This window comes from Dendrobium catenatum, unplaced genomic scaffold (assembly GCF_001605985.2).
Source record: "Dendrobium catenatum unplaced genomic scaffold, ASM160598v2 fragScaff_scaffold_658, whole genome shotgun sequence".
In the NCBI taxonomy this organism is placed as follows: Eukaryota; Viridiplantae; Streptophyta; class Magnoliopsida; order Asparagales; family Orchidaceae; genus Dendrobium; species Dendrobium catenatum.
This window is the reverse complement of record NW_021319120.1, coordinates 195804-219124: the sequence shown is the minus strand read 5'-3', so window position 1 is coordinate 219124 and position 23321 is coordinate 195804. Positions and strand designations below refer to the sequence as shown.

The following is a 23321-nucleotide window of genomic DNA, read 5'->3' as shown; positions in this document are numbered from 1 at the left end:
TCAAAATGAATTATATAAGATTTAAAAAACTCTTTATAAATATCTTTTATATTTCTGTTACACTTCATCAATAACTAAAAAAATAAAGGATAATCTTATATGAAAAGAGATATAATATACATATATTTCATGCTCTTAAGAACTATATATTTTTATGTTTTCTACTAATCATTTAGACAAAGAAAGACCACTTTCATACAGATAGCGAAACAAAAAAAAAAATCTCTTTATTGTAATAGAGAATTTAAAAGAAAAAATGTAACAAGTTTATTTTGTTAGTAAGTAAATAAGTTTCTCTTCAGTCTTCTTATCTTGAGATATCTAAGGATATCTCCAACCAAAAAAATCTATTTTAAGCTTTAAAATACAGTAACAAACATAACAAATAGTAATCATCTACAATCGAACTCTATTTTTAACTCCCAAAAAAAAATATTTTGTATATGTTCTGTATCATCTATTTTTAACACGCAAAATTAGTTTGTGAGTAGTGTTACATCAATATTATCGTCGCACTGTTCGCAGCCAAAATAAAATGTAAAAATACATTTCTATTTGTTGTTCTGGTGGACAGTCGTTAGCGCTGCAAACAGTCGAATGGCATTCGGCTCAAGATGCCCTAAGTACTACTAAGAACTCCATTTTATTATTTTATACACTTGAGCTTCTCAATAGCATTATATTCATTAATTACATATTATTTATTTTATATTAATTAAATAAAACTTTTACTTACCAGAATAGAAAAAAAATACTTGTTTGGAAATTTTTATGCGATGATGATTAAACAAATTAATTAAAGGCATGTGGAAATTATCCAATATACTTGTTTTTTTTTTTTTTTTTTTTTTTTTTTTTTTTTTTTTTTTTTTGTGGACATTTAGGCCATTTAAGTCAAACACACACACAACACATACACATAGACTCGAATCTTGAACCTCTTAATTGTAAGCCAAAGCTCTCAACCAATATGCCAAGGAGAGTTGTGTCCAATATACTTGTTATGCACATACTTTTTATTTATTTATTATTAACAAAACGATAAAATAATCATTTAATTATTATTATTTTCATTAAAAAAATTTATTTTCTCTGACAATGAAAATAAATAAAATAAAAATAAGGAGTGTGGCAAGAAGTCTAAACACCTACTTAGGACTTTAGGTAGCTGTGGACCTAAACTCACTGGAGGTGAGCGTACTTGCCGCTTGCCCAAATTCGAATTTCAAAGCACGCAGATCCGACCGTTGGCCCCGCGAAGAGAGAGAAATGAGAAAGGTGATTGAGTGAAGCTGGCAAACAGGACAAGAAATGGAAAGAGAAACTTGGGATTGAGCTTCTCTTGCTACTTCTGCTGAAAATCCAGAGCTGAAAGACGGAATCATGAGGCGCCATGGCTGGCAACTCCCTCTTCATCCTCTCCAGGTTCAGTAAAAGCTTCTTATCTGAGGCATTTTTTTTTCTTCCTTGGAGTTGGACTGTTTCCGATTGCAAGGTTTCTTCAAACTTGATTTCAGTTTGTTGATTTCTGATATTTTTGTTTGGAATCATATTATTTTTATAAAACACAAAATCCTCAAGATGCCTTTATGATTCATTCACAAAACAAATTGAGTTTGAATGTTTGTGCATTTTCACATTCCCCGGGTTACTTAAAGAACGAAATAGTGTCTGTGTATTCTGTTAGTTTTCATCTCTACTGTTTAGTTAGCTGATAAGCCCTCTTTTTACAAAAAAAATAAATAAATTCATGTTCTTCAATTAGTTATCATTTATATCTTCTATGTTTACATAACTCTTGCAGTTTGTCGGGATGGGAGTGTTCACATTCCTAGTTGTTGCCTTCTATGTGTTCCTCGCACCTTTTCTTGGAAATAGGACTGCAAAAATTACAGTGCTTACACTGTTCTCATTCACAGTAAGATATGATCTCCTTATTTCCTTCTTCTTCTCCCTTCATCCAATGGTCATTGACTGTTCTGGCTCTTGCAGACATTTTCTGTAATTGTTTTATACATAAGGTGCACCGCCATTAATCCATCTGACAGAACCGCCTCCAGAATGGAAAGGGGAGCAAAATCGCATGGTATTTCAAAATTTAATTACAAATCTATTATCAGACAGATCATTTCGAGGATTGTCAGGAAGATAGAACACAAGATCCTCAAGTGTTGCATAAGGAGAAAATACTTGGATCCTCGGAATAATAATGTTCAAATGGATACCATTTTGCCATTTTCTCTTCTAATTATTGATGATGCTGTCACACCACACATGAAGAATGATGACATCTCATTTTGCCCTCTTTGCGATTTTGAGGTATTTTTTAATCCAAACTTGTAGTTTAATATAAACGAGTACATTATGTGTTCCTCGTTGCTTCAATCGATTCATTTCATTGTGTTTTTGTCTCATCAATATTTGTCTTTCTCCAACTATTTTGGGGCAGATATTTCATCAAGTGCTAAAATAGTTGAAAGTAAGCTGCTATTAATTAAAAGAAGAAGAAACACCATGTGCTCAAATTCATTCTGGATATGTTAAGTATGAGAAATTATTAGGTGCGGAGTCCGGATGTAGAGATATGTCGTCTGGACTCTAATAAAATGTTGACATGTGCTTTGGACAGGTGTATATTCAATAGGATTTATCTTTTACTTTATATATTCAATGTGTCCGCAAAACTTTAAGCCAAGCGCAGTTAAAGCGCAACAAAAGAGCAGTCAACGTGCAACTAATATGCAACTAAAGTGCAAGTAAAACACAAAAAAGTACAATCAAAACACACTTCACGTGTCACATTTTAAGTGGATGTTCGGACATATCTCTATGTCCTGACTCCGCACCTAATAATTTCTCATTAAGTAGAGACTAAAATGACTATAAAATATTTCTCATGCAGGTTAAAAGGCGTAGCAAGCACTGTAGGACCTGTAATCGATGTGTTGATGAATTTGATCACCATTGCAGGGTGAGCTGCTTAGCTATGGATTGAAATGACTTCATTGTGCAAACTGCAAACTATGAACAAGTTTTATGTTAATTTGTTAATTTCATTTTTAGTGGTTAAACAACTGCATTGGAAGAAGAAACTACACCACATTCATACTTCTGTTGGTTTTTACAATGTTATTGGTAATGATCTCTACTTTGCAGTCATTACGTATGTTGTGAGATTATTTCTTTATGATAGAAATTGGCAAGCATTCATCTTTCCACTGAACGAAGGTTAGAAAATTCTCCTAAATTGCAGCTTGTAACGGAAGGAGGAACTGCAATTGCCATTTTCATCCGTTGCTTTGCAAGTAAAAGCATATCACTGGAATTAAAGCAGAAACTTCACACTAAGTTCCCAAAAGGAGTTCTTGGAGCAATATCTGTAAGTTCAACAAATATTTGACAGCGGCCACCAATCTATGAAATATGTAAAGCTTATGATTTTCCTCCAATTCTGAATATTTGAAATTTCAAATTGATTTTCCTTAGGTGCTTTTGGCAGCATTGACAGCCTACAGCTCGGCGGCGCTGTGGCAGCTTTTCTTCTTTCATGCTGTTCTGATTCAAAAGGTACATTTTTTTTACAGACAAGGAACCATGAACTAATAAAACGATCGGTGGCATGTAAGATTAATAAAATATATAGAAATAATTACAATGCTTAAATGTTCCAAGTCATATAGTATTTCTTAGTTGTAACATGAATGCAAAATAGATAAATCATATAATATTTATCTATTACAGATTGAATACTTCATATGCATGTGGGCTCTTAAAATTCGCGCCCCAGCCTCCCCTCTTTCGGGGGAGTATTAACGGATTAGGTTTCAGGATAAACTTTTAGAAGGCAAAGTGGGTTTGAAATAACACAACCCAAATATTTTTCCATCATTTTGCGAGGATTTTATGATCTAAGTTCTAGTTTCCTATAGACGCAAGCCCCTATAGTTAATTACCCCTTCCGAAAATGAGAGAGAACCTTTCATTAAGGCTACTCGTCAATCAGATACGTAGAGATACATGAGTAGCAGCATGAATCTAGGTGTTTGGAAGTTTGATATTTAAAATTGAAAATTTGACCATCTCGTACTTAAAGCGGATGATGGGGATGATGATGAACCCGATCAAAGATACCTTGTAGACATAAGCCTTTTGTCTACAGCCATGGGTTGCTTCGTCCAAAGATACTTTATAAATATGGGGTGAATATTTGTCTAAGGAGACAAATTTAAATTCACCTTAACTAACAAAAGGCTTTTTGCCCTATCGATCATATCTTATTTATTTATATCTAAAGGATTTAGTGTCATTGGGGAGTTTACGGGCTCTGACCATGATAGTAATTTAGTGGTGTCATTTAGCGACAAATCACCTGGTTCAGAGGACCCCAATCAAAACTGTTTACATATGCCATATGACATGTCTTTGGAGACAAAATTGCTGGTTAGATGACATATGCCATGTCTTTGTGGCAAGAGACTATTTAAGAATAAATCCTAGTAATATTCTGGACTAGATATTAGTTCTTTGTGAGCTGAAATGTGATGGAACTTAACTTGCAAATTTCGGAATCCAGTACAAACAGCCCAAAAACGATAGGAAAAGTGAAAATTTCTTGAAGGAAAACACTCACAAACACTTTGTTAACTTAAATATCAAAAGACTTACAAGTTTCCACGGATACAATGCTCTCAATTCGAGAAGAGAAGCTTTCTCCCAAACTCTAGACTAGAAAAGAGGAAAACAAATCACCACACAAAAGATGTCCACAAAACAAACCCTAACTCCTTTTTATACTCACATAATACTACCCATAATCTTCTAACTACCCTTATGACAAACACATTACTCTCCCTCATGCATTTGTTGGGTCCGTTGGGCCCAACTTCCTTCTCCCTTTCTTTCAGCCAACCGCCCAAGTGGGCGGTTTCTCCCTCCCTCTTCTTCGGCCAAGCGCCCAAGTAGTGGGCGGTTCCTTCTTTGGTAAACAGAAACCTGCCCAGTTTGGGCTGGTGTTGCTCTGGGATGGACCGGCTGGTCCAGTCCATCATCACTCCCCGCCCAAAAATTAACCTTGTCCTCAAGGTTAAAAGTAGGAAACTGGGCTTGTATGTTCTCATAGGCCTCCCAAGTAGCATCATGTGTCGGTAGATCTTTCCACTCAATCAAAACTTCTTTCCCTCCTTCCCTAGTGTGTCTAACCCCTTTCAATGAAGAAGGCTCTAATAGACTTGTACCCTCTTCAGACAATGTTGGCGGTAAAGTATCGATTGGTACAGAATCTCCTTTGAACTTCTTTAATTGTGACACATAGAAGACTGGATGAATTGTAGTAGTGGGTGGTAACTTCAGACGATATGCTACATTCCCAATCTTCTGCTCTATCTCATAGGGGCCATAATACCTTGGAGCCAACTTAACACTTAACCTCCTTGCTAAAGTATTATGTCTATAAGATCTCAACTTTAAGTATACAAATTCCCCAATCTCAAACTGAACATCCTTCATATGATGATCTGCTGCCTGCTTCATGATGTTCTATGCTCGTAACAAGTGTCTCTTCAGCTCTCCCAAGATTTCATCCCTTTCTGACAATTGTTGCTCCACTAGAGATACTGATGTAGAATGAGACTTGTAATGTATCAGGGTTGGAGGATCCCTTCCATAAAGCACTTTGAAAGGTGTGACCTGCGCTGCTTTGTGAAATGAAGTATTGTACCAATATTCCGCCCAAGGTAGCCATTTTACCCAATGCTTGAGCTTCTCTCCTGCCAAACATCTAAGGCAAGTTTCCACACTTCTATTGACTACCTCAGATTGCCCATCTGTCTGAGGGTGGTAGGCTGAACTGCGCTTCAACTGTGTCCCTTGTAACTTGAACATCTCTTTCCAAAAGTGACTTAAGAACACTTTATCTCTATCAGAGATTATTGACTCAGGAAAACCATGAAGCCTCACAACCTCTCTGATGAAAACTGCTGCAACGGTAGTGGCTTTAAAAGGATATCTCATTGGTATGAAATGAGCATATTTACTAAGTCGGTCAACTACAACTAGAATGACAGTGTAACCTTCCGACTTGGGTAAGCCTTCGATGAAATCCATAGTCACCTCTGACCAAACCTGATCAGGTAACTCAAGTGGCTGCAACAGTCCCCCAGGGGCACATGCTTGGTACTTGTTCCTCTAACAAGTATCACACTGGGCTACCATTTCCTCTACATCTTTCTTCATCCCCTTTCAGTAAAGTTCTCTAGCCAATCTCTGATGAGTCTTCTGTCCTCCAATAGCACTTGCATGAAACTCCTGAAGTATCAGTGGAATAAGTGAAGAGGTTCTAGGTAAAACTAACCTTCCCTTATATAACAAGAGCTGATCCTCCACTGTATATCCTGATGGTATGTCTTCCCCTTTTTTTATGGCCTCTCTGAAGCTTCCCAATTCTTCACTAGTCATATTTTCTGTCCTCAATTTACCCCAATCCACTAATTGAGGCACAGATGTAGCAATAAGTTGAGAGCATTCCACCTTCCTGGATATGGCATCAGCAGCTTTATTTTCCAATCCTGGCTTGTACTGAATCTCGAAATCATAGCCCAATAATTTGGAGAGCCATCTCTGATGTTCTTCTGTCACCATACGTTGCTCCAACAAATATTTTAGACTCCTTTGATCAGTCCTCACAAGGAATCTTCTTCCCAACAAGTACGATCGCCACTTCTGAATGGCCTTAACAATGGCCATCAGTTCTCTCTCATATACAAGAGTGCTGTTCAGTCTCTCTTCATCCGGATCTGGTGATATCCTGACTTCAAATCAAGTTTGGAGAACAATGTAGCACCTCCTAACTCATCAAGAAGTTCATCAATAACAGGGATTGGAAATTTATCAAGAACGGTCTCCTTGTTGAGAGCCCGATAATCAACACAAAATCGCCAGCTACCATCTTTCTTCTTCACCAATAGTACTGGGCTCGAAAAAGGGCTCACGCTAGGCTGGATGACTCCCGCCTCCATCATCTCCCTGACTAGCTTCTCTATCTCTTCCTTCTGAGCATGAGGATATCGATATGGACGCACACTAACTGGATCTGCTCCATCTTTCAGTACAACGGCGTGCTCCTTGCTTCTCTGTGGTGGTAGCCCTGTTGGCATCTAAAAAACTGTGGTGAAATGCTTCAACAATTTTGTAACCTCTTCAGGAATATTACTCTGCTCAACTGGCTCACTACCCTCCAATCTCCATAACTCTACTAGAAATCCTTCCCCTTCACTCCTAAGAGACTTGAGCATAGTCTTCAAAGCCACCTTAGATCTGCATAATTTGGGGTCCCCATGCAAAGTAACTCGATGCTCTCCTTCATCATACTCCAACATCAAGGTCTTCCAGTTGATCTTCATCTCCCCCAAAGTCTGTAACCACTGAATACCCAAAATAACATCAGTATTACCCAGCTCGAGCACCAAAAAATCCTGGGTAATATCTTCCCCTTGTATGGAGAGAGTAACTCCGCTGCATCTTCCCGCACACTGCTCTTTCTGACCGGTCCCCAAAGAGACTCCCACTTCTCTCCCTTGTACCATAGGAATGCCCAACTCTTCCACTAATCTGTAAGCTATAAAGTTGTGGGTGGCCCCACTATCTATCAGCACCGTGACTGTATAGCTCCCAATTCTCCCTTCCATCTTCATAGTGGAATGTGCTGTCAACCCTGCTACTGAATTGAGGGAAACCTCAACCATGTCAAGATGTAGATGATCTACACCTTCTTCTCCTCCTCCTAACTCTTCCTCAACTTCCTCCACCTCGAGGTCTTCCACCAATAGGACTTGGAGTGATTTGTCTTTGCACCTATGCCCTGGCCCAAAGTTCTCATCACATCTGTAACAGAGTCCCTTGGCTCTTTTATCCTTCATCTCTGCCTCTGTGAGTCTCCTGAACTCCCCCTTGGTCGGTGTACTATGATCCCTCTCTTTCTGCCCTTCTCCTCCTGTTCCCAAGTAAGTACCCTTGGCTCCTCCCGTAGGATTTGCCACCTTCTGTCCTCCTCCAAAGAAAATAGGTTTGCAGTATTGATCAGAAGATAATTTATCCTCTATCAATTCAGCTATCTCCAAAGTCTCCCTCAAACTCCTTGGTTTGGCTGCTCTAACTGCTGATCGAATGTGGGGTTTCAAACCCTTCATAAAGTTCCCTTCAAGCACCTCCTCGGTCATCCCATGAAGTCTACTGGACAGCAACTCAAATCTGTCCCTATAAGCAGATACGGTACCAGTCTGAGTCAGTGCGAAGAACTGCTCATGATGAGTTCCCTCCTTTGGTGGTCTGAAGCGATCTAGGCACATCTCCCTAAACTGTGCCCAACATCTAAATCTCTATCTTTCTTCCATCCACTGATACCAAGCTAGGGCTCTTGCCTCCAAACATAAAGGTACCGCTAATAGTTTCTCCTCGTCTGTCATCCCCATCACTGTGAAGTATCTCTCCGCCTTGAAGATCCAACCATATGCATCCTCACCTTCAAAGACTGGAAGCTTCAACTTCCTCATTCCCCATTCTCCTCTCCCATTCCCTCTGCCTTGGCCCATACCTCCTTGCCCATATCTCCCATCTGGTTGTCTCTCCCATGGTTGTGGTTCCACCCCACGATTCTCCCTTCTTTCCCAAGCTTGCGGTGCCATCGGATCTCCCCTTGCATAATCAGCCGACCCCCAATGAGGCTCCCTAGGGTCGGCCTCCCTTCTTGCCCCTATATGATCCTCCTCCCCACTGATTGTAAGGCATGCTTCTCCCTTCCTTTTCTTGGTAAAATTAATCTGGATGATTCTGAGTATAGTTGGTCCTAGCATCTCCCATAAATCCGGCGGTGGAATAGCCTTCCCCTCCACGGTTTGGGCCATACATCCCCCTTTTTGGGCTGGCGGACCATGCCTCCTCTCCATGGTCGCTAATGTCAATGGCTTCTTTCCCTTTTGCATTCTGCCCTTCACGAACTCTACTTCCACCTTCACCATCAACCGGTTGCGCATTGGAGTTAGGGTTAGCCGAACTCCCTTTGTTGTGTTGGTCCGCCACCATTTGTTTGATCATCTCTTGTAACCCTAATATTTGAGTCTTCAACTCGTCAACTCCATCAAGCTTTTTGTCAACGGATGCAACTTTCTCTTTGAGGGCGGTTATCTCAACTTCTCATTCTCCAATTTTCTCTTCAATAGAGTCAATCCTGCGTGTACCCATCCCTTCCTTGTGAATCTAGCGCTTTGATACCACTTTGATGGAACTTAACTTGCAAATTTCGGAATCCAGTACAAACAGCCCAAAAACGATAGGAAAAGTGGAAATTTTTTTAAGGAAAACACTCACAAACACTTTGTTAACTTAAATATCAAAAGACTTACAAGTTTCCACGGATACAATGCTCTCAATTCGAGAAGAGAAGCTTTCTCCCAAACTCTAGACTAGAAAAGAGGAAAACTAATCACCCAAACAAAAGATGTCATAAAACAAACCCTAACTCCTTTTTATACTCACATAATACTATAATGAAAGTTTGAGGGCGTTTGAAAATACGTGATCTTCTCCGGTTGAGATAAATATTCAACACGACCATCATCGGGTATTACTGTTCATTTTTATTTTGTTGATTGAACCCTATCGACTTTGTTTGCTTGCTAGTAGATGATCAAGTTCATCGTAGGCTTTATGTCTTTATTTAATAAATTTTCCTGGCTACCGGCCTTAAAGGTCTAATATAAACGTACATAATTGAGAGGAGATTGCCAGCCATATAAAAATATTTATGATATGTTGGGAATTATTCTCACATATGATGCCAAATTGAGAGTTGGGCCATGATGATGAGCGGAGGTACTACACGGGTGGCATCAATTTGATCGACCTCAACATATAATTGATTTTCTAATGGGAGAACTCCATCATACTGTGATTTTACTCTTTATTTAACCTTCACTTAGAGTTTAATAATTTAAACCTGAAGTTATTATATCATATGCATACGATCATCTAAAGGTGTAGGTGGCCTTCACCACCAAAATTATATTATTAAGAATTGAGCAATGCTTCTTCCATCCATAATGGCATATTTATAACATATTTTTTTATGTAGCATTTGTATATAGAGAAATATGATGTGAGAGGTGGTAGGTTTATATCATATCTTTTTTATGACATAACATAGAGATGGTCATAAAAGTATGTTAACTTGAGGGGTGAAAAGTACATTTTTCAAATCAATGCACATTAACAAAAACTTAATTTCAAAGCATACGAAGTCCAAAAAATCAACATTCAAGTTATAACAAAAAAGTGAATCACCCAGTGTGAAACCGAATGATGCTGAAAACAGTTCTACAAATATGTGCCTCACAACACAGAATACTCTTCCACCTGTGACCATTCAATATTGAATTATTGATTATTGCAGGGGATGAGAACATATGATTACATCTTAGCCATGAGAGAAGAAAGCCAATCCATGGATCCCTTCGATGATTCTGATATGTCTTCTGATGATAGTGACTATGACGACACACCAGAAAAGCCAAGGATTCTTTCCAGATTCCTTTGCAATGGACATGGAGAAAGTCAGGTAATCAGCATGCAAGTGTCATCCTATAAGTTCCATGCAAATGCTTTGAAAAAAAAATATATCGTTTTTATGTTACAAAAGAACAAACTTTATATCATTTACAGAGCAGTCAAAGGTTATCTATTCTTGTTGAAAAAACGTCCACTCCAGCCAATTCAGAGAAGCCTGAAATCCGAATAGACCCCTGGAAATTGATAAAGATGAGCGCAGAGAAAGCAGAAATGGCAACAGAAATGGCGAGGGAAAGACTGCTGAGACAGAAGCAAACGGTATCGGTTTCACCATTGAAACCATTGCCACTGGAGAGCAAGAAGGGACCTAAAGCTAATAACCAGATAAAGAAGGTGACCGCAAGCTGCGAGATTACACCAATTGTCTCAAATCCATGGATTTCAGGCTCCGCAGGTGGGAGATTCTCCAGTCCAAGGAGAAGATTTTCTAGTTCGCCATCACCAAGGCCACAGAAGTATAAGAGTAACTTTGATCTCAAATTGACAGAGGTATCAAGAGAACTTGAAACTTACATATCAAGGCAGGTACTATGCTCGGTTTTGAAGAAGAGTGGAGAAGATGAAGCTTCTCCAAGCTAGGAGACATTTGAATTTTGTTCTGCAATTTATACCTTTGCAACTTTTTCCTGTCCATAGTTTGAAGTTAGTTTTTTCAGCCTTTGGTAAAGGTTGGACTTTCAGTGATTAATGTTCCACTTTTGAAGAATGTGTAAATTAAATGGCGTGACATAATTCAGCTATTTTGCAACAGATACAACTATTGAGGCCTCTAAATTTCTCATTGAAATTATTTTGCTCATTGGCATAAAGAATTATGATGAATTTTTCTATTCCAGGCACTAGCACTTGTTAATGAAGAACAAAAAATCACTAGAAGGGTTTGATGCAGATTTCTTCCCCTCAATCCCGTTATGAGAACCTTCAATCTTTCCTTCTGATTTTCACCAAGAAAAACAGTTCTGATAGGGCCAATCAATCTCCAACAAGAAAAACAGTTCTTTTTTAGGAGAAATTATTACGTGTAGAGTCTGGACGGGAAGAATCGTCCGAATTTATTGAGTATTTACTGAGCATTTGAAAACTGTCTGGATTTTTCCGTTAGTTTATTTATGTTACGTAGACGTGTCAAAAAACACAACTTTTTTATTATGCATGATTTTACTTAACATTATATTTTAAATATATTAGATTTCTAAATACTTGCAACCAAACATAATGACATAACAAAACAATGAGAATAGAAAGTACCATAATAGATTCTCTAACCAAAATTACAAGACTTACATAGTTTATATAATTTCAAGTAAATTCTGGTTGGCTGAAGATGTAATAATACTGACAGAGAACACAACTAGTAACCATGCATTGACACTTGTAGTGTTACACATGTTAACTATAATATGATGTGATCACACAGGTCTAGACCTGAGAAAACCGTTCAAAAGGCAGATGAAGATACAAAAAGTCTCCTCATTTCTAACAATCTCTTAAGATGTTCCAAACTTGATTCAAACTTATTATCCAAACATAGCACTCTAACTTCCCAAGAAATTTAATAATAGAACAAGATCAAAGAAAACAAAAATGGCACAAGTTTTTTTTTTTTTTTTTGACAAATGGAATTCTAATCTATGAACAATTAACATCAACAAAGATATATGCAGTAACCAGTCATCTACAAAGATGCCAACGTCACATAGGAGCTAATAGAGCAATTTCCTCCAGAATAAAGTGTCAGATTATCAGCTGGAGAATAACAAACAGAAGAGTCATTCGGTATTTTTTGTAGTAACTGACAAGAGTTTGGCGACACGAGGTAAGAATAGCCTTCAACATATGAACAATTCCATGAAGAATCTTCTGATGTTACATTTAGCGAGATATCAGAGAGGCAAATTTGACCAAAAATGTCCCCTTCGATACCCTCCAAAAGACCTGCAACGCTGATATTTACTCCATAAACATCTTTAATGGTGATATTGTTGATATCTGGCAACGCATATGGATCATAATAATCATCTGGGTGCTCACCATATTGACCATTGATCCTGATGGCATACTCAACATTGGTCAAGATGACATTGGAGATGTAAATATTTCTCACATATCCACCACGCCCAGGAGATGTTTTGATATGGATTCCATGAAGAGAGTTGAAGATGTGAATCTCTTCAGCGTGTACTTCCGATACACCACCAGACATCTCACTTCCAATGGCAATGCCAGCTCCAGATTTGCTCTCACCAAAAATACTTTTGATGCTTATGTTGGAGCTAGGATGTGCAAATGAGATGCCATATTCATCCCACCCACTCTTGATAACAATAAGATCATCACCAGTGCTGATGTAGCAATCCTTGATGCAGACATTGGTGGACGAATCTGAATGCCATTTCCAGATGAGCATTTTAAAAGATTAGAAGCTAATAACTATCAAGTTCATGTTAGCTGGACATTATATGCCCTTTTTCTAGCTGCATAAATGAGAAGGGAATTGTGTTCTAAGTAAATTACAAGTTCGTCAATCTAAACAGCTAAGCTGAAAAAGACCTTAAATGTTAGATACAAGGCTTCATTTGGGACGGCTTTCTTATGGCTTTTTAAAACAGCTTTTTAATAAAAAAATAAAATTTTTATATTAGAAAGCTACTTTAAGAAGCAGTAAAAAAGCCGTCCCAAATGAAGCCTAAGAGTAAAAGAAAATGATAAGTGCTTCTTGGTGCAATGGTGAAGGGGTGTCTACTGCATTAGATCAATTAGTGATTACTCTTAATAAGATACAAATACATAAGATCGACAAATTTTTGATATTTGTTTGCATATAGAATCGACTAGATTAAATATGGAATACCAAGGTGCTTGAAGCTCTTGCCGATGCACATTTTGGGGAGTGACTGATAAACACAATCTTACCACTACATCACAAGGGAATGTTTCTATGATTCACAAAATAACCTTCAAGTCTAAATAGAGGCAATCTAGCATTGCTCTATGAATGAAAATCTAAGAAGATATAAGGCAAGAATCGACAAAAATATGTTTTGAACTGATCCATAAATCGGTATAATAGAGAATTTCAGGTATTTTAAATTTTGGGAGTAGTTTAACTACCCATCAATGTAAAATATTAGATCATCAAAATTGATTACAGAATTTCAGGAATATTGCTTCATTTGTTTTATTATATAATAAATAGGATGCCTTATTTCATAATAGAGTCATCATTTTTGAAAAATCCATATTTCTTCTGGAATGTATTTTGATTGCATTCCTTTGTTTGTCTTTACTTTGATGGAAAATTCTATAAATAGAGGATGCTTGTAAAAGGATACGAAGATTTAAAAAAAAATTGTTAACCAATATCTCCGAAATTCCACCTCCTCCTAGGTGGCTAGCCCACAAGAAAATTGTCTTTGGACGACTTCTAACATAACTCAATGGCAAGTCATCCTCAACATCTTCAAAGCATCCCCCTTCCGCGTCTGCATCATTTGAAATCAAAGTTCAATGTGCCTACATCAACTAAGATTTCTCATGTACATGTCCCTCGTGACTTTTTCTATATTTCAATTTTATCTGTGTCATTAGAAATTAGAATGTAATTGCCACTTAATCCCTTAAGCACTTTTACTAATTTGAAAGTCAAGTACTTCAAATTTCTATGTATCTGATTATGTTATATACCATTGCCAACCTGCAAAAGTCAGGATTATCTTCCACCTCCATAGCTCCATTTTTTACACACCACAACACACCTCGAACTAACAAAAATCCTCCCAAAAATAGAGCTCCCACCTCTTCTCCAAAGCATCCTCCCAACCCCCTCTTTTAGTGATGCCTAAATTTGAAAATATTTGATATCATGATTACCACCTAAAAATTGAAATTCATGATATATTCCTAATTAGCTCTCAAATCTCCATCAAAATCCTAAAAAGCATTTCCCCTTATCACCCAAATTTTAAGAAAAAAAAAATCAACATATAAGTTATTTCATATATCATTTGTAGTAGGTAGATCTACAGTTTTTAAATCCTTTGCCAATAGATGTACCCCAAATCCTATTAGGATGCTCATAAATCTTCAACATTAATGTAATCATAATTACTACTACCTTCTTGCCCTAATTTATAATATATTGAGCATGGTCGCCACTAGTCTATCCAACTTTAAGCCAACCTCAATTCTTCAAGGTCTCTTATTTAGCTCTTAGCACCCACAAGAGTTTGAATAAATCCATCCTATTACTAGCCTTATTTTGCGAAGCTCAACTCACCCTTGATAAGTACTCCTTGCACAGGCGGATCCACCAAGGAGTGAGGGTGTGCCCACCCTCAAGAATTTTTTTTAAAATATTTCGAGGGGATAATTTGAAATATTTTGGGTATTTTGCCCCCCCCCCGCCCCTCAAAAATATTTTTTGCCTTAATTTATCAATCCTAAGCATTTTTGCTCATCCCAAAAAAAAAAAATTATTTTTGCCCACCCTAAAAAAAGAAGCTGGATCCTCCCTTGACTCATTGCCTATTCCCATCCAACAATTGCTAACGAACTTCCCAAATCTTACTCATAGGAGCTTCCTAATGAGCTCCTTCCTAAGTGCAACATCCAACTTCCTGATAGTGCAAGTCTAAACATTTTTTAAATATATAATGAACCCTACGGAAAATGTTGAACTTAAGAGACAAATTGATGTCTTCTGACTAAAGACTTCATCAGGAAAAATTCTCAACTTTTACATAATTTTTGTTATTATTATCCTAAAAAGGATGGGACTTTGACCATGTGCTAATAGTAGAGTCATCAATAAGATCATAATCAAGTTCACTTTCTTATATTGTTTCGATGAAATATTTGGATTCGTCATTGGGATTACTTTGTTTAGTAAAATTGATTTGTGGAACAGCTATCACTAAATCTAATACATATAAACAATGAATGGAAAATCATCTTTAACTTCCCTGATGGCCTTTACTAGTGGTTTGTTATGTTGTTTGGTCTCTTTAATGCACACACTAAGTACCTTCATTCAAGCTATAAACCATGCATTCTGACATTCCATCGGCAGACTTCTTATGGTGTATATTGATAATACGTAGATATATAAAGGAATGGAGAATTGAGAAGACCACTGGAACCATTTATATAATTTTAGATGACATTCATACCCAAAAAACATACATTTACCTAAAAAAAGAAATTTCTTGCAATACAAGGTTCTCATTTAGATTGGCCTACGCCTACCACTTGGTCTACTTTCATAGTTCTCATGATCTTTCAAAATTTTTTGCCATGTTTAGCATAATAATGACTTGACCAACGAACATCATTGAAGATGCATTTCTTAACCGACCAACTATGCCTTCGAATTGATTTAAAAAAGGCTGACTCTCCTATCTTTCATCTCCCTAACTTTTGAAAGTGTTTGAGGCAATCTGATTCTAAGAGAGTGAGTAATAATGGTGTCTTGAGCTAGGGAAAACATCACATCAAGTAGATTAGTTCAGAGAAAAATTAAATGAGGCTAATCAATATTATTCAACTTCCAAGCATAAGTTTCAAGCAGTCATACAACATGTCTGCCTTGTAAATTTTTCCTTAACTCTAAACATGATGCCTTTAAAGACATGCGCTCATAAAGAAAACCGGATGCATGCCATTCTAAATGTGTTGCATTTCATTCAAATTGATTGCGAGGGCTCCCTCTTAGGCAAATTCGACACTCTGATCTTAACGGCATGGTCCGTTTGGAGATCAGAGGTCGTTTGACCACCTAAGTGATGTCTCACACCTGCCAACCGTCGCTTAAGCCAACAATTTTGCCTCTTTTTGCGCATTTTTGGTGTGTGGGTCAACAACATCTTCATAGGCTTTGACACTTCCATAATTTCTAACCATGACATCCAATTTGATGAGCATTTTTCACACATCTTGTGGAAACTTTTTAAAAATACCTTAAAGTCCATATTCTTTCCAACCATAAACCAATGACCAATAGATCTATTCAACCACAATTTAGGAAAATTTGTACACTATCTTTGTCAATGAACTTTTCAGAAAATGAAACATAGTACAATCTATAACAGAATTTGTATTTAATAATGCTCTTCATATAGAACTAATAGCAGTTTCCTTTTCAAATTATTTATAATAAAATATCATGCATCCCAATTGATCTAGTTTCTTTACACACACAAATATTATTTATTTGTTTGTACTAAGGTTGTTGTGCTTATGCATAAATTGCGTATTCATATAAAAATTAAATTACTTTACAAATTAAAAACATACAAGTTGGCTGTCAATGCTCATCAAAGTTTTCATGAATCCATGCAAGAGATTTTTTTGTATTCTCAAGAAAGCTTACATACAAATTATTTTAAGAAACATCATGCTCGATATTCTAAACCTTTTAAAATCTTGGAAAAAATAGGGTAAAATGCTTATTTAAGTGATTTGCCTCAATAATAGTATATTAATTCAACTATCAATATTAAGATCTATTATCCTTAAAAGCAATTACAAGTCCTCTGTGATGCTCACTATCGTTAATGCAAATATAATTTCTACTGAAAATATTGTCATTGTTCCTCCTAGCCCCCTACTCTTTTTACCTAAATAGTTGAGCAGATCTAAAACGGAATATATGGAGTGTAATTTTAGTAGTAATAGACCTAGTGAGGGGATTGTGACTTTGGGCGATCAAGTCATTAATAAGAGTACACGTTTTAGATATCTTGGATCTATTGTTCAGAGTGATGGAGAAATAGATGGGGATATTATCAGCAGAATTCAAGTTGGATGGTTGAAGTGGAGGAATGCATCGGGCTTGTTGTGTGATAGAAATGTACCCCTCAAACTTAAGGGAAAATTCTATAAGATGGTAGTGAGGCCTGCAATGCTTTATGGTGCCGAATGTTGGCCTTTAAAAGAGAAGCATAATACTAAGTTAAGTGTGGCAGAGATGAGGATGCTCAGGTGGATGAGTGGCTTTACCCTTAGAGATAGGATACGAAATGAGCATATACGTGAAAAGGTTGGAGTAGCTCCAGTAGAAGATAAGATTAGAGAAAGTCGCCTTAGATGGTTTGGTCACATAAAACGGCGGCCTTGCGATGACCCGGTTAGGAGAGTAGAGGTATTAGATTTGACTTATGTTAAGAAAGGTAGGGGTAGACCTAAAAAGACTTGGTTAGAAAATATTAGGAATGACCTTTCTTTATTAGATTTAAACGAGAATTTGACTTTTAATAGGACACAATGGAGAAAAAGGATTCATGTAGCCGACCTCACGTAGTGGGATAAAGGCTTGATGTTGTTGTTGTTGTAGTTGAGCAGATCAACACTAATGAGATTATTATTGATTGTATCAGACAACACTGCTTACTTATTCGATGGTCTACACTTTGACTTATCGATGATACATGGAGGCCTATTAAAGAGTTGAAACATGTCATCCTTACTCTATTAGAAGAGTACCTTGTCAAGCATTCTGCCCTCTCCAAAGAAGAGTTCTTACTTGGGGAAGATGATGCAGTGCACCATTCATCAGCATAAAATAAAAAGTCATTAATTTATGACATATAAAAATTGCCTACAAAATATTGCTAAATTTATTTATTTTGCAATAAAGATGATTCTTACTCAGGTGGATTCTTTCATTAGCGAAAGACATTTATTTTTCGTAAGTTTATTTTAACTGTTTTCATTTATTTCTCTTTCCCTTGGATGTAAAAACTACTCGATCAATGGAGAAATCTTTTAAGAGGATTTCACACGATATTAATCCAAAGCAAATTGCAAGCAAAAGTCTCCAAAAGTCCCATCTGTCCTACAAAGATAGGAATGGAAGGGATAATTTATCCAAAAAAATCTTCAAGCTATCTCCTTCAACATCCTCATTACTGCTCCAGCTTTGCCATCTCATATATTCAAGACGGTAAGATGGTATGAAACATGAATAAGTATATGCCTAGAACAAATCCTTAAAAATATGTATAATAAAGAATCTAGGTTAACCGGTCTCAAAAAAAATTATGAAGTCATTTAAATTCTTCCATTATTTAGCTTAACTCACATAGATTCTTCTCTCCAAGCCCATCATCTCATATGTACGAGTCTCTAAGATGACATAAGGTGAGAATCACCAAAAAAAATATGCTTTTTGAACTAATCGATATTTGAATTATTTAATCTCTAAAGAGTTCTGAACCACAAGTAGATTAAGCAATTAGTTCAACCACAAAAATCTAAAAAGTCAAACAAAACGCCATGCATGATATCAACAAACAGACAGACAACTATTACTTCATAGATTTAAGTAAAGGTGATAAAGATCAAGCTAAATCATAAAGAGCTAATTGTAGGCTAAGTAATTATAAGAACGAATAGTTAGTGATATGCTTTACAAATAAAACCTTAAATATTCAAATTGAAGCAAAAGTTTAAATCTACCTGGATCAATCCCATCAGTATTTGGTGAGTCCAGTGGGGCAAGGATTGTAATGTTCTGAATGAAGACGTAGCTGTTCATCAAACAAAAAACAATCTCAAGTCTCCCTCATCTCATAAACTCCAATAATGTATTCATCTATTATGTAACAAGAAAATAAAATAAACAAGGCAGAGGAACCAACTTGCAATAGACTGGATGAATGGTCCAAAAGGGGGAGTTTTTGAATGTAAGATTTGAGATTACAAGCCCAGTTGAGTACATTAATTCTACAAGATGTGGTCGAGTATGATTCAGAGTATTGTAATTAAACCAATTCCACCAAATACTTCCCTGGCCATCTATGGTCCCATTACCTCCTAGAAAGAAAATAAAAACGTTAAGTAATTAACTAGGCATTGAAGTAACAGAAAAGACTCATGTTCTATGATTGAGTCCAAACTATTTCCAACGGGATATCTATACAATATGTCCCATGTTTTATGATTAGCTAACCTGTTATTACAACATCTGTTAGATTGTAGCCATAAATGAGGCTTTGATGCCTTTCACCTGCTAGCTCCCGACCTCTCCCATAGGAAGGTAATGGCTCTATAATAGGCCAATCATAGGGGTCCTGAAATAAGATTAGGTTAGAATTCATGTAGATTTGTTTCAACATGTTAACTACAAGCTATAAAACGGTTTAAGAGGAGGATGTAGAGACATAGAAACAAAGGAAAATAACATATTTGTAGATTCACCTATATAAAAAAATCTAATAAGAAAACATATATTTAAAGTGCTTCATTGCATGGAACAAGAGTATCAAATTCTATATAAAGATTATTAAAGCTCAAAAAAGCCTTTCATCTTGCCTACTTCAAAAGAACTACTCTTTTTTTTTTTCTAGGGAAGACTATCTCCATGTTTTGTATTGGATAAAGTTTTCTTTTTTGAAGCATTTAAAGAACTAAACATACAACGCCATGCAAATTACCAAATTTACCAATGCAATTGTTTAACAAGTTCAATTTCAGATAAGCATAAATTGTATGGTCACAAAAATTTCACTATCTAATCCTTGCGCCTTAGCAAAAACTTCTAATTTAGCATGATATGATCAAATTTGTCGAATGCCTTCATAAAATTTTCATTGACAACCAAAATGCAATGCATGAACTTTTGTGAAAATAGCAATCCTAAATGGATAGAAAGAGTGCCCAAAATTATAACAAATCTCACAAATGGTATACATTAAACTCACAAATGACTTTCTCAATAACTCACCATAGATCCAATTATTATGGCATCTTTGTCCAAGGACAAAGTGAGATGGCTGATGAGACTAAAACTTCCCGTCAACCATTTGCCGGCGGGTACAAAGAGCTGTGCACCACCCTTATCAGAAAATGAATTAAGATAAAAGATTGCATTCTGAAATGCTTTGGTGTTGAGGGTTACACCATCTCCAACTGCACCAAACTCTGTTATGGAAACACTATGTGGTCGATCTGCACCTGACCTGGGATGCTTGCAATGAAAGTTCTGTGCAGCCGCCCATGGTGGCTTGCATATGGCTGCAAGCACTAAAAGCACCACAAAGAACTGAGAAAAAAAATTCACCTACATCAGTATAACAAACCAGGGTGGATATTTGTTCTAATTCATGAAAATAACAAGCAAACGGAAAAAGAGAGCTTAGACAGATAGGGGATCACAGCTAATAACGCCACCATCTAGAGACAAAACTATAAGAAAAGTCAGTTTTTGGGTTTTATAAGAGCTTACTTAGAATAATAATTTAAAATCATTAAAAACTGAGAAAAGCGAGCATGCTAAAGGGGATCTACCGTACTGTTTTGCAATAGAACGCTATGTTTTTTACCGTGATTTCCAGTATTAACTAGTAGATATCTTTCATTGTGGCCACAAAAATCTTCAGACAGGGATTCGAGTACTAATTAAACCTTAAAAGGAAAAAAAAAACAGTTGCGCCAAATTTCAAAAAAGTAAAAGAAATGAACTGAAAATATATGCAGATCACCAACAAATTACAGCATATACAGATAGAATAAGAATCAACATTCAGTAATAAGCAACTCCCTTTGCATTTGACAAGAACAATGGCAAAGCCCAAAAGCAACAAACCACCACCACAAGAAATAGGAAATAGAGACAATCAAAAAGAAATTTGGTTGGAATAGAATCCCTCAACACTAACAGAGGGAACAACATTTCCAAAATAAAAGAAAGCAGCAATTGATAAAATGCAGGAAGAAGATCACACAAGGTTAAGAAGCAAAATCACTCACAATTGCAGATCTCATATGACAGATTCCCTGTCCTCCCAGAAGAAGCCGAAGAAAAGAGCCACCTACTCCCATTGATCACAATGCTACAAAATTAAGACTATTTATTGATATAGAAACAATTAAATCAGCCTTTCGAACTTTCAGAAACCTCTACAAGTCTCAATCAAAACCACGATCAAAGACAAACGCAGTTTAAGTAATCACATTGAATAAGGCTTTGTTTTTAGAGAGAAAGAGAGAAATAGACAGAAGAAGGTGAATGAAAGGGGAGTAAAAGAAGAAAAGAGGAAGAGGCAAAAATTACGATAGTAACTAGTGCTGTCCTGTAAAAGCAGCAGCAACCCTAGGGCACCACCTTTTGTCTTCCAACAGGCCAGCTTCAAGCATCAGCAGTAGAAGGGCCTCCCTTCCTGAGCTGTCATTCAGTACGTGGCCCAAATGGAGTGAGCCCCATTTTTGGTTTGGTGTCTCTGAAGCCTAATCGCCATTGGCAACACAAAAGCAGAGGGAAAAAAGAAGAAAGATGGAATCTTTTTGGATCTCTACCTCCTTGCCTTTTATTGGCTTTAAAACGTTTGAAGCCCGGAGAAATTTTTACAGCTCTTTCTCTCTCCTCTGCCTCGCCGGATGGTCAGTTACAGTTGGGAAATCCGTCAAAGGAAGCATTGAAGAGAATGCGGCCCTTTGGATACCATCAGCTATGGCAAGAAAGGACGGAATAACCCTTACTTTCCAAAGATAAAGTTGCCTGCTTGAATTCCCAAAAGTATTCTCTAATTAGATTAGAAAACTGACATTTTTGACTGGTTCGGACAAATGGAATGTTATAAAGGCATGAAATTTAATTTAAGGATAATAATAACTTCCCCAATAAATTTATATTTAAAGCAATGTTACATTAGTTAATCACATAATTGGCATGTTCAGTAAAATTTAAATTTATTAGTCATTTTTTGAAAAATCTGCTGTAACTAATAATCATGTTGAGTTAGGATTTCTTGTTGGGCAATTTATTTTATAATTGAACTAAATGTTTAATATTTTATAAAATCTTGTCTTTAGAGAGAGATAGATTGTGGAGCAAAAAAAAAAAAAACCTAGCTGCCTCTAGTGTACCTAGTTCTCGGTCTTTTGTCTCCTCGTTGTGTCGAAGACTCCCTCCTCCTTGACCGCCTTTTGTCTTTCTTTCTCATTTTAAATATAGCTCTATGATGCTCTCTCAAATATTGATTTTCCCCTCTCTCCCAACCCTAAATACTCCTTCTCTTGCTACAATTTTGCCTCCACCTGTCTCTTTAAAGTGAAAAATTCTATTAGTTTCCAAAAACCTTGCCTCTTATTCTTTCCCAGTAAAATATGTTCCCCTCGTAAATAGCATTGGAAACTTTTTGGATTTAGAGATCAACGACGATGCAAAAGAATAGGATCTCTATTTGGTCGATTATGCAGTAGGTTGACGTCCTTATTATGAAGCTCTCTTGGGGGCTATTAAAAAACCTTGGTGGCCCAATGGTACTCTTAACCCATATTTCTTTCAATGAGGGGCTCTTCCTCTTTAAGTTTTCCACTCCCAAAGATTTTGATATGACTTGGTATGGCGGTCCTTGGTTTTTCTTTGACAAGCCATTTATTTTGAAAAAATGGTAAGTAGATTTTATCCCTAAGAACAAGGAGTTTAACACTCCCTCTATCTTGTTGGAACCCGACTAGTATTTCCAAAATTGCCAGCATCAGTAGCACCCTTATTGCTATTGATTCTCTCACTACTAAAAAAACTAGGCTAACTTTTTGTGTGTTTGTGTTCAAATTGACAAAAATTTCAAGCTTTCTAATGAGATTCAAATTAATATGGATGGAAAAATCTTTAACAAGAGTGTTCAATATGTTTGAAAACTGACATGTTGATCTAGATGTGGCTCCCTCCTACACCTCCCAAAACTTTGCCCTACCAATCCTTC

The 23321-nt window shown here is 36.6% G+C and overlaps 2 protein-coding genes across 5 annotated transcripts; one reads left to right on the top strand and one right to left on the bottom strand.

The window, feature by feature from the left end:
- Positions 1–1804: 1804 nt before the first annotated feature.
- LOC110093326 (protein S-acyltransferase 18) lies at positions 1805–11325 on the top strand. Its single transcript, XM_028695555.1, has 8 exons — positions 1805–1918; positions 1993–2319; positions 2903–2971; positions 3064–3135; positions 3254–3379; positions 3487–3567; positions 10442–10606; positions 10711–11325. Exons 1-8 carry the CDS (start codon positions 1814–1816, stop codon positions 11194–11196), a joined length of 1431 nt encoding a protein of 476 aa, XP_028551388.1. The 5' UTR covers positions 1805–1813; the 3' UTR covers positions 11197–11325.
- A 628-nt stretch (positions 11326–11953) lies between these two features.
- Positions 11954–22136, bottom strand: LOC110093327 (probable polygalacturonase). Of its 4 annotated transcripts, none has more exons than XM_020818173.2 (7): positions 21668–22136; positions 21364–21446; positions 20339–20656; positions 19565–19685; positions 19254–19428; positions 19072–19142; positions 11954–12999 (listed from the first exon to the last, which is right to left on the bottom strand). In XM_020818173.2, exons 2-7 carry the CDS (start codon positions 21433–21435, stop codon positions 12293–12295), a joined length of 1464 nt encoding a protein of 487 aa, XP_020673832.1. In that variant the 5' UTR covers positions 21436–21446; positions 21668–22136; the 3' UTR covers positions 11954–12292. The 4 variants fall into 4 exon arrangements, with proteins under 4 accessions (XP_020673832.1, XP_020673834.1, XP_020673833.1 ...); XM_020818175.2 differs by having other exon boundaries at positions 21677–22136; XM_020818174.2 differs by having other exon boundaries at positions 21719–22136.
- Positions 22137–23321: the final 1185 nt, after the last annotated feature.